General features: G+C 42.0%; 1 protein-coding gene across 2 annotated transcripts in view; it reads left to right on the forward strand.

Annotated features, from left to right (window-relative positions):
- The window catches only part of LOC137655672 (3'-5' RNA helicase YTHDC2-like), a 388907-nt gene extending 378432 nt beyond the window's left edge, over window positions 1-10475 (forward strand). For both annotated transcript variants that reach the window (XM_068389626.1, XM_068389627.1), the window contains exons 28-29: window positions 7703-7804; window positions 9808-10475. In XM_068389626.1, coding sequence (XP_068245727.1) covers window positions 7703-7804; window positions 9808-10152 — 447 coding nt within the window. In that variant the 3' untranslated portion in view covers window positions 10153-10475. The remainder of the gene's footprint in view (window positions 1-7702; window positions 7805-9807) is intronic.
- The last annotated feature ends 718 nt before the right edge of the window (window positions 10476-11193 follow it).

Here is an 11193-nt window from a genome sequence, read left to right on the forward strand (position 1 = left end):
GTCTCAGCTAACGTCGTTGATGCAGGACTTTCGTGCGGAGAAGGTTGACGCTGCACCAACCTCTAGCCTACAACCTCCCACGGTTGTGCGTCCTGTGGACGCTGAGGCGACCTTCTGCCGCACTCCAGCTGAGAGAGTCCCGCCACCCATGCGTTCCAGTGTACCCTGCCAGCCGCATGTTGACGTTCAGCGACGCACGGAACCTTCCGTTGACGTTCGCAAGGTACAACAACAGTCTAAGTTGTTTTGTTTTGACGCGGTGCATCAACCTCCGCAACCCAGTGTGGTTACCTCTACTCGCCCACATCAGACTAGACAGTCTGGAGTAGACGCTTTGCGTCCCCGCGCTGCTATGGTTGTTGCCAGTTCTCAGACTGGGCAACAGTTCCATGACGTTGCGTCCGGTTCAGTCACGCGTGCACCCGTGCTGCCGGACTCAGCTGACCAGCCGATTCCTACTCCTTTGCCGCTTCCTCCTCAATTCTCAGATGATGGATTCTCTGATGATGACGACGCTGCACACATTGACGACCCACATACGGACATTGACGAACCCAAGACCACGCAACCCTCTTTGGACTTTAGAAAAGTTCTTGCTCTGTTCAAAGAGTTGTATCCTGATCAGTTTGTGTCTGCGGCTCCACGCTCTCCTCCGTCAGAGTTTGCTTTAGGCACGCAGTCATCCGCACCTGCCTTTACGAAACTCGTCCTCGCCCGCTCGTCCAAGAGAGCTTTACGGGTTTTAGGAGATTGGATGCAGTCCAAAAAGAACCTAGGGAAGACAGCATTTACGTTTCCCCCTGCGAAACTCTCTTCCAGATCGAGCGTCTGGTATGCCACGGGAGAAGTTCTCGGCTTGGGAGTTCCTGCCTCTGCCCAGGGCGACTTCTCAAGTCTAGTAGACTCTCCCCGCAGGCTAGCCATGAGACGCTCTAAGATATGTTGGTCTCCCTCGGACCTAGACCATCTGTTGAAAGGTGTGTTTAGAGCCTTCGAGGTTTTTAACTTTTTGGACTGGTGTCTGGGAGCTTTGAGCAGGAAGATCTCCCCGTCTGACAAGGAATCTTCCTTGCTCATAATGTCCTGCATGGACAAGGCCATACGTGACGGATCCAGTGAGCTTGCGGCTTCGTTCGTTTCCGGTGTCCTCAAGAAACGGGAGAACCTTTGCTCGTTCCTGTCTGCTGGAGTAACACCGTGTCAGAGATCGGAACTTCTTTTTGCTCCTCTCTCAAAGTGCCTTTTCCCAGAGGACTTGATAAAGGAGATTGCTGCCTCCTTGATTCAAAAGGACACTCATGACCTGGTTGCGTCCTCTGCCCGCAAAGCCACCCCTTTGCCTACCTTGTCAAGACCCAGGATGGACACTCCAGCGTCCAGATTCATTCCGCCCTTTCGTGGCAGAGCCTCCAGAAGAGGAGGTGCTCGTGCCGAAGGGAGACGTGGGAAGAAGAAAGGTACCAAGTCCTTTAAGGGCAGAGTCTGACTGCCACCTTCTTCAGACAGCAGTGGGAGCCAGACTCAAGAACTTCTGGCAGACCTGGGAGAAAAGAGGCGCAGATGCTCAATCTGTGAAGTTGCTCAGAGAAGGGTACAAGATCCCGTTTGTTCGCAAACCCCCTCTAGCAACGTCTCCCATCGACCTCTCTTGCAGGTACAGGGAAGTAGACAAGAGACGAGCTTTGAAGCAGGAGGTGTCTCTCTTACTAGAAAAGGGAGCGGTAGTCAAAGTCCGGGACCATCAATCCCCGGGCTTCTACAACCGTCTCTTCTTAGTGGTAAAGAAGACAGGAGGGTGGAGGCCGGTGCTAGACGTCAGTGCGCTGAATGTCTTTGTCACAAAGCAGACGTTCGCCATGGAGACCACAAAGTCCGTTCTAGCAGCGGTCAGAAAGGAAGACTGGATGGTCTCTTTAGACCTAAGGGACGCATACTTTCACGTCCCCATCCACCCAGAATCCCAACCTTTTCTGAGATTCGTCTACGAAAAGGTTGTCTACCAATTTCAAGCCCTGTGCTTTGGCCTAAGCACAGCTCCTCTTGTGTTTACGAGGCTGATGAGGAATATTGCCAAATTCCTGCACTTAGCGGATATCAGAGCCTCCCTCTATTTGGACGACTGGCTTCTAAGAGCTTCTTCCAGTCGTCGCTGTCTGGAGAATCTAAAGTGGACTCTAGATCTGATCAAGGAATTGGGTCTCCTGGTCAATATGGAAAAGTCCCAACTGGTCCCATCCCAAACTATTGTGTATTTAGGGATGGAGATTCACAGTCAAGCTTTTCGGGCTTTTCCGTCGGCCCCCAGAACAAGTCAAGCCCAGGTATGCATCCAGAACATGCTAAAAAAGGAACTATGTTCAGTCAGACAGTGGATGAGTCTGATAGGGACGCTTTCATCCCTGGAACAGTTCGTTCCGTTAGGGAGACTACACCTCCGTCCCCTTCAATTTCACCTAGCTGTTTACTGGAAAAAGGACAAGACGCTAGAAGCGGTCTCGATCCCCATTTCCGAGAAGATGAAGTCGTTCCTGACTTGGTGGAAGGACAGTATCAACCTCAGAGAGGGTCTGCCACTGGCTGTTCAGACCCCCAACCACGTTCTCTTCTCGGACGCATCGGACACGGGCTGGGGTGCGACATTAGACGGTCGGGAATGCTCGGGAACGTGGAACTCGAATCAAAGAACGTTACATATCAACTGCAAGGAGCTACTGGCAGTTCATCTGGCCTTGAAAAGCTTCAAGTCCCTCCTTCAAGGCAAAGTGGTGGAGGTGAACTCGGACAACACCACGGCCTTGGCGTACATCTCCAAGCAAGGAGGGACCCATTCTATGATGTTGTACGAGATCGCAAGGGACCTCCTCACCTGGTCAAAAGATCTAAACCTTTCTCTAGTAACGAGGTTCATCCAAGGCAACTTGAATGTCATGGCAGATTGCCTCAGTCGGAGGGGTCAAATCATTCCAACAGAATGGACCCTACACAAGGATGTGTGCAAGAGACTGTGGGCCACATGGGGCCAGCCTACCATAGATCTCTTCGCAACCTCGATGACCAAGAGGCTCCCAATATATTGCTCACCAATCCCGGACCCAGCAGCAGTTCATATAGATGCCTTTCTACTGGATTGGTCACATCTAGATCTATATGCATTCCCTCCGTTCAAGATTGTCAACAAGGTACTGCAGAAGTTCGCCTCTCACGAAGGGACAAGGTTGACGTTAGTTGCTCCCCTCTGGCCCGCGAGAGAATGGTTCACCGAGGTACTTCAATGGCTGGTGGACGTTCCCAGAACTCTTCCTCTAAGAGTGGACCTTCTACGTCAGCCTCACGTAAAGAAGGTACACCCAGGCCTCCACGCTCTTCGTCTGACTGCCTTCAGACTATCGAAAGACTCTCTAGAGCTAGAGGCTTTTCGAAGGAGGCAGCCAGGGCGATTGCTAGAGCAAGGAGGACATCCACTCTTAGAGTCTACCAGTCGAAGTGGGAAGTCTTCCGAAACTGGTGCAAGTCAGTATCAGTATCCTCGACCAGTACCTCTGTAACCCAAATAGCTGACTTCCTTTTATACCTGAGGAAAGAAAGATCTCTTTCAGCTCCCACTATCAAAGGTTACAGAAGCATGTTGGCATCAGTCTTCCGTCACAGAGGCTTAGATCTTTCCAACAACAAAGATCTACAGGACCTCCTTAAGTCTTTTGAGACCACGAAGGAGCGTCGTTTGGCTACACCTGGTTGGAATTTAGACGTGGTACTAAGATTCCTTATGTCAGAAAGGTTCGAGCCGCTACAATCAGCCTTCTTTAAAGATCTCACTTTAAAGACTCTTTTCCTGGTTTGCTTAGCCACAGCTAAAAGAGTCAGTGAGATTCACGCCTTCAGCAGGAACATCGGATTTTCATCTGAAACGGCTACATGTTCTTTACAGCTTGCTTTTCTAGCCAAAAACGAGCTACCTTCTCGTCCTTGGCCGAAATCGTTCGATATTCCAAGCCTTTCTAATATGGTTGGAAATGAACTAGAAAGAGTCTTATGCCCTGTTAGAGCTCTTAAGTTCTATTTAAGACGAACTAAATCTTTACGAGGACAGTCAGAAGCTTTATGGTGTTCTATTAAGAAACCTTCTTTGCCTATGTCAAAGAATGCAGTATCCTATTATATCAGACTGTTGATACGAGAAGCTCATTCCCATCTGAGTGAGGAAGACCAAGCTTTGCTGAAGGTAAGGACACATGAAGTTAGAGCTGTCGCTACTTCAGTGGCCTTTAAACAAAATAGATCTCTGCAGAGTATAATGGACGCAACCTATTGGAGAAGCAAGTCAGTGTTCGCGTCTTTTTACCTTAAAGATGTCCAGTCTCTTTACGAGAACTGCTACACCCTGGGACCATTCGTAGCAGCGAGTGCAGTAGTGGGTGAGGGCTCAACCACTACATTCCCCTAATTCCATAACCTTTTTTAATCTTTCTCTTGAAATGTTTTTTATTGTTGTTTTTGGGTTATCCGGAAGGCTAAGAAGCCTTTCGCATCCTGGTTGATTTGGCGGGTGGTCAAATTCTTTTCTTGAGAAGCGCCTAGATTAGAGGTTTTGATGAGGTCCTGTAGTATGGGTTGCAACCCTTGATACTTCAGCTCCTAGGAGTCGCTCAGCATCCTAAGAGGATCGCGAGGCTCAGTAAGGAAGACGTACTTAAAAAGGCAGAGTAATTGTTCAAGTCGACTTCCTTACCAGGTACTTATTTATTTTATGTTTGTTATTTTGAATAACTGCTAAAATAAAATACAAAATCCTTAGCTCATATAATGTAAACAATTAATGCTGGTCTCTACCCACCCCCCTGGGTGTGAATCAGCTTATATAATCACCGGCTAAGTTTAATATTGAAAAATGTTATTTTTATAATAAAATAAATTTTTGAATATACTTACCCGGTGATTATATATTAAAGGACCCTCCCTTCCTCCCCAATAGAGACCCAGTGGACCGAGGAGAAAATTGAGTTCTGTGTTTACATTGAGTACTGAGTACCTGCACGACAGATGGCGCTGTTGAAGTACACCCCCTCCTGCATAGCGATCGCTGGCGGATTTTGAGCGTAGAGTTTTCTGTCGAGCAGCAGAGCTGCAGCTTATATAATCACCGGGTAAGTATATTCAAAAATTTATTTTATTATAAAAATAACATTTTTGTAAAAAAGAAACTGGTTTTTAAATAAAAAAAAATGGCCATGGAAAGCTTTTCACAATTCTAGGACTTTATTGAAATATGACCATATCCACCTAGTCCTTCCCGTTGCCTCTTAGAGAAGAATCTTAGCCCTAGTCACTCTTTGAAGTACTTTCTTTTCAAACACCAGCTGAAGCAGGTCCTGTACCTTCTCCAGTTCATTTCATTCTTTGACCTAGATTTGAAGACCATACTAAAAGACTTTAATGGGGTCTGGAGAAGAACAGCCCATAAAGGGCTTTGTGAGAAACATTACCTGTTACCCTCCCTTTTAGTGGGAAAAGGCTTTGACATAGTGATTTGACTTCAACGCAGAATATCATTTCCACGTTGAAGCCTTGTGACCGGGAAGACGGTTCTCGAACGGGTGAATATTTTCCTCAATTTAACTCATAGATTTCTCGGATACATTTTCTATTCCTTATTATTACTTTAACCTTCTTCATATTTTACATGTTTCCAACCTTGCTGTCCAACCTCCTAGACCTTTACATTGTCTAGATTTTTGGGAAGGGATAGCATTGCTAGGATTCTATTTTTATTTTTTCAAATGGTAGCTGTGATGGTGTAACCAACTACCTGATAATGTTTGGACCAAAGGAGTGTCAGTATTTCAATATTGCCATGCAAGACTATTTTCATAATAAAAATTTGACCCTCGGATTCCAGGGGTGGGTTTGTTTTTAAGAGATAGAACTCTATATTCTGTCTGGTTTGCCTGTCACTATGATTTAGATTTGGTTCATTGGTTACATGAAATGCTCTCAGTCCCATCAAGAAGGTTTGGCATACGCTTGAGCCACTCCAATCAGAGTGGTACCCTCCCTTCGTAGTAGGGTGAGAAGTGGACATTTGGTAGTTAGCTCTCGCAGGTATCATCGGTGGAGGAATTAATTCCTTGAAAGGCTAGTGGGATCTCTTTTAGGATATCAGACAGTATTAATATTTTTTTTCTCTTAAAATTTTTTTTCCCTATTGGTTTGTTATTTTTAGAAATTATTCCCTATTCTCCCCCCAAAAATTAGTAAAATTTATATATCCTGAACATCTAGATCAAATGGTAAACCCCAGGCACCGTTGATGACCTCTGCTAGTTCAAATAAGGAAAATTCTGTTGAGGACCTAGGCAATGAAAAGAATCAATCCGCCAATAGTTTGTTGTCCAATGTTATTGCACTGGACCCTTTTTGCTCCCTCTTCTTCAGGACCACAAGGTGCTAAAAGCATTAAGGGTAAAAACGTAAATAGGAAAGTTTTATACAGTATTACATAGCTAGGATATTTCCTGTAATGTGAATTACTGAATGAAATATATTACAACCTTTTCAAACCTTTCCAGAAAATTGAAAGGATTAAATTAAAACTTTCAAATGACAAAGAGAATTTTGAAAGCTATATCACTTTTGCTGATTTTTCAAAGGCTAAAATGTCCTCCTTTAAAGTTAAGAATAAAGAAGTCCTTGGCATTTTTAGTCATGTAAAATTATACAACATTCAAAATGTTACAAACTGAATTTCACTTTAATCTCCCCAAGGGATCGAGAAACAAATTACGTCGAGTCACAGCCGAACCAATCTGGCATTTAGCTTCCTACAATGAAGGGCATAACAATATGTCTGAGGGCTATTAATGTCTAAAATAGAATTAGGCCCAATTCCTCAAGCTAACTTGGAAAGATATGGTCGTGGTATGCTATTAAAGCTGGTAGTGAAACAAGCAGTGCTGCTTACTAATTTTGTATCTTCCCTATCTGATCTTATTTAAAATGTATCTCCACACCTAACTTTTAATCTAGCTAATGAAAAAAATTATTGTTGAGACCTGTATGAATTCTCAGCCGAAGATATATTAAAGGGGTATCCTCTGAATATTTATAAAGTTAAAAAACGGAACAAAATTAATAAAGCAACCATGATAGTATTTACCTTAACCTTATCTGCCATCTTCAATTAGCTTTTATGCATGTTTTTTATTAAGATTTTTCATAATACCGATTATCCTTTGTATATCTAATTTCCCAGACTATACTATCCTCTGCTTAATAAAATGTATGCAATTAATTATGTCTTACATTTCCTTTAATAAGGCTCAGAATTACACTACAGTTTTCTAGAAGTTTAATTCCAGCTATAACCAAATTGTGGAATCGTCTTCCCAATCAAATGGTTGAATCAGTGAAACTTTAGAAATTTAATCATGTATATAGGTTTTTCTTGAGAGCAGATTGACTTAAGTTGATATTCAATGTTTATTATATTTTTATTAATGTTTTATAGTTATCCGTTATTTCTCCATTTCTTTGCTACTTGCGGATGCTTTTTCATTGGGTCCCTTGAGCTTTTAGGTTTTACTTTTCAACTAGGTTTGTAGCTTGGTCTTTTGATGATAATAACTAGCTTTAATGAAAGGACCTGCGATTTGAGAATCTCTCTCTCTCCCTCTCTCAAATGATTTTCTTTATATATTTTTTTCAGATTGATTGGGTGAAGAAATGGAATGTGAGTTTCCATCAAGCCAGAAGACTGTATAATCCTTACAATGACAACATGCAAGTTCATATGTGTCGTGATGGTCAGGTAAGTTTTATGTTGGTTGATTTAGATTTGATAGCACACATATTTCTATATGATTAGAATAATTTAGAAAACTAATTCCTTATGCACTTACCCAAAAATTTAATTCTTTGGAAACAAGAAGCTAGAGTGACTTGTGGATTGTTAATATGTTCAAATTTGGTAACAGTAGTTTTCAGTTTCATGGTCTTATGGTATCTTAAATAGCTAAACTTGTTCTCTTTGATGATATGTAAAGAATACTGTATTGTTGCTGCATATGAGGTGTAAATATTACTATTATATATGCCCATATGTATTGTACCACTATATAAGGGTAAGGGAGATGTGCTTGAGTGTTGTAATTCAAGAGGTATTAGTTTGTTAAGTGTAGTTGGAAAAGTGTATGGTAGAGTAATGATTAATAGGATTGAGGATAAAACAGAGAATGCAATCTTAGAAGTACAGGGTGGATTTAGAAGAGGTAAGGTTTGTATGAATCAGATTTTTACAGTTGGGCAGATATGGTAAAATATTTAGCAAAAGGTAAGGAGGTGTATGTTGCGTTTATGGATCTTGAGAAAGCGTATGATAAGAGTTGATAGGGAAGCAATGTGGAATGTGATGAGGTTATATGGAGTTGGTGGAAGGTTGTTGCAAGGAGTGAAAAGTTTCTACAAAGGTAGTAAAGCATGTGTTAGGAAAGGAAATGAAGTGAGCGATTGGTTTCCAGTGAGAGTGGGACTGAGACAGGGATGTGTGATGTCGCCTTGGTTGTTTAACTTGTATGTTGATGGAGTGGTAAGAGAGGTGAATGCTTGAGTGCTGGGACGAGGATTAAAACTGGTAGACGAGAATGACCATGAGTGGGAGGTAAATCAGTTGTTGTTTGCAGATGATACTGTACTGGTTGTGGATGCAGAAGAGAAGCTTGGCCAATTAGTGACAGAATTTGGAAGGGTGTGTGAAAGAAGGAAGTTGAGAGTTAAAGTGGGTAAGAGTAAGGTTATGAGATGTACGAGAAGGGAAGGTGGTGCGAGGTTGAATGTCGTGTTGAATGGAGAGTTACTTGAGGAGGTGGATCAGTTTAAGTACTTGGGGTCTGTTGTTGCAGCAAATGGTTGAGTGGAAGCAGATGTACGTCAGCGAGTGAATGAAGGTTGCAAAGTGTTGGGGGCAGTTAAGGGGGTAGTAAACAATAGAGGGTTGGGCATGAATGTAAAGAGAGTTCTTTATGAGAAAGTGATTGTACCAACTGTGATGTAAGGATCGGAGTTGTGGGGAATGAAAGTGATGGAGAGACAGAAATTGAATGTTTGAGATGAAGTGTCTAAGGAGTATGACTGGTGTATCTCGAGTAGATAGGGTTAGGAACGAAGTGGTTAGGGTGAGAACGGGTGTAAGAAATGAGTTAGCAGCTAGAGTGGATATGAATGTGTTGAGGTGGTTTGGCCATGTTGAGAGAATGGAAAATGGTTGTCTGCTAAAGAAGGTGATGAATGCAAGATTTGATGGAAGAAGTACAATAGGAAGGCCAAGGTTTGGATGGATGGATGGAGTGAAGGAAGCTCTGGGTGATAGGAGGATAAATGTGAGAGAGGCAAGAGTGCGTGCTAGAAATAGGAATGAATGGCGAGTGATTGTGACGTAGTTCCGGTAGGCCCTGCTGCTTCCTCTGGTGCCTTGGTTGACCGCGGAGGTAGCAGCAGTAGGGGATTTAGCATTATGAAGCTTCATCTGTGGTGGATAACGGGGAAGGTTGGGCTGTGGCACCCTAGCAGTACCAGCCAAATTCAGTTGAGTCCCTTGTCAGGCAGGGAGGAACGTAGAGAGGAGAGGTCCCCTTTTTTGTTTCATTTGTTTGATGTCGGCTACCCCCCAAAATTGGGGGAAATGTCTTGGTATATGTATGATGTATATATATATATATATATATATATATATATATATATATATATATATATATATATATATATGCATGTATAGTGCATTTCTTGGAATTAATTCATGTAATTGTTTAATTTTAGGAGGTTGAAAGCTCTGTTGGCGATCAGTTAATTCGACTATGGGAAAAGTGCAGCGGCATTGGTGGTAGTAATGGCGGAAGTGGATATAAAAGTAATAGTGCATATACGGTTGGTGGTAATGGAGGTCCACCAATGATGCATGACCCTCCAGGACCACCTCCCCCACGACATCCATTGCATCCTCCACCTCACCTCGGGCCAGTGCATTCTCCATTTCATCATCCTTTTGGAAGAAATTACGGAAATGGATATGGGTATGGTGGTGGTAGCGGGAGTGGTGGTGGAGGAGGAAGTGGTGGTGGTGGCGGCTATCGAGGTGGGTATAGAGGTGGATATAGAAGGTAGAGTAATGTTATCTTGTATTAGTAAATTTTATTTTTGGAAAAGTTTCAATTGCACTGAAGGTCGAATTCTTATGGTAATTGGTGAAGAGTAATCTATAGCAGCAATTTAACAGGTAAATCTTTGTAGTACAGTTATCGCATAAAGTTTTGTTGATTGGATATACAAAAATAATCAATTATAATAATGTCATTTGAATCCATTTGATTATTTTTAAGAATATTTTTGTACCAAAATATTAAAATGAATTGGTAATTGGTCTGGATAATTATTGCATTCATGTATGTACTTATATGTTTACTTTCTTAAATATAAGTTGAACCTTTTTTCTAGGATGTTCATGTACCTTTGTTTTTATCACATCTAGTTGAGACTTTTATCTAAGAAAATATACCATTAGTCTCAGGAAAAATTGGATGCTTCAAGATAAGGTCCTGTTTAGCTTGCATTGGAAAGTGCAGTTTTCTGTATCCTTGATATTCTGGGCTTATGTCTTTTGAGATGATATAATTTGAGAGACCCAAATCAAAATCTTCGCCGTAGAAGCTTTACATCATCTTATAATAGTGACTAGCTCATTAAGCCGTAAGTTTTTTTTTTTATTTTTTTGCATAGGTCTTTGGTTGATTTTTATTTTCTGAACTTTCTGAAGAAAATTCAGGAAATTAAAATAAAGCTCAAGGTACATGTCAAGGTAAAATGTAATTGGAGTTTGAAGGTTTGCGGTACTTGAATTGATACATAGAAGAAATGGTTAGCTTATTTCTCTAGAAGCTGGAAGATATTCTTTTTTAGAATTTTGCTTCCTTGTATTTTAGAGTTTCGTCACTGAATCACAGCCATCCCACAGGGAAAAAGCAAATGCACCATTTATACAATCTGTGAAGAGAAATTGTTGAGCCATTATAATGTAAATAATTGGTAAACTTAGATAAGTATACTGAGTAGCTAATGAGAAGGTAGCAGTGAGAAGATAAGTAGGAGGCCTTCCAGTATATTTGTCATTTTCTACTCTAACAGCCAATACCAGAGAAGGGAAAAGGT

The sequence above is a fragment of the Palaemon carinicauda genome, chromosome 16 (assembly GCF_036898095.1).
Source record: "Palaemon carinicauda isolate YSFRI2023 chromosome 16, ASM3689809v2, whole genome shotgun sequence".
Classification (NCBI taxonomy): domain Eukaryota; kingdom Metazoa; phylum Arthropoda; class Malacostraca; order Decapoda; family Palaemonidae; genus Palaemon; species Palaemon carinicauda.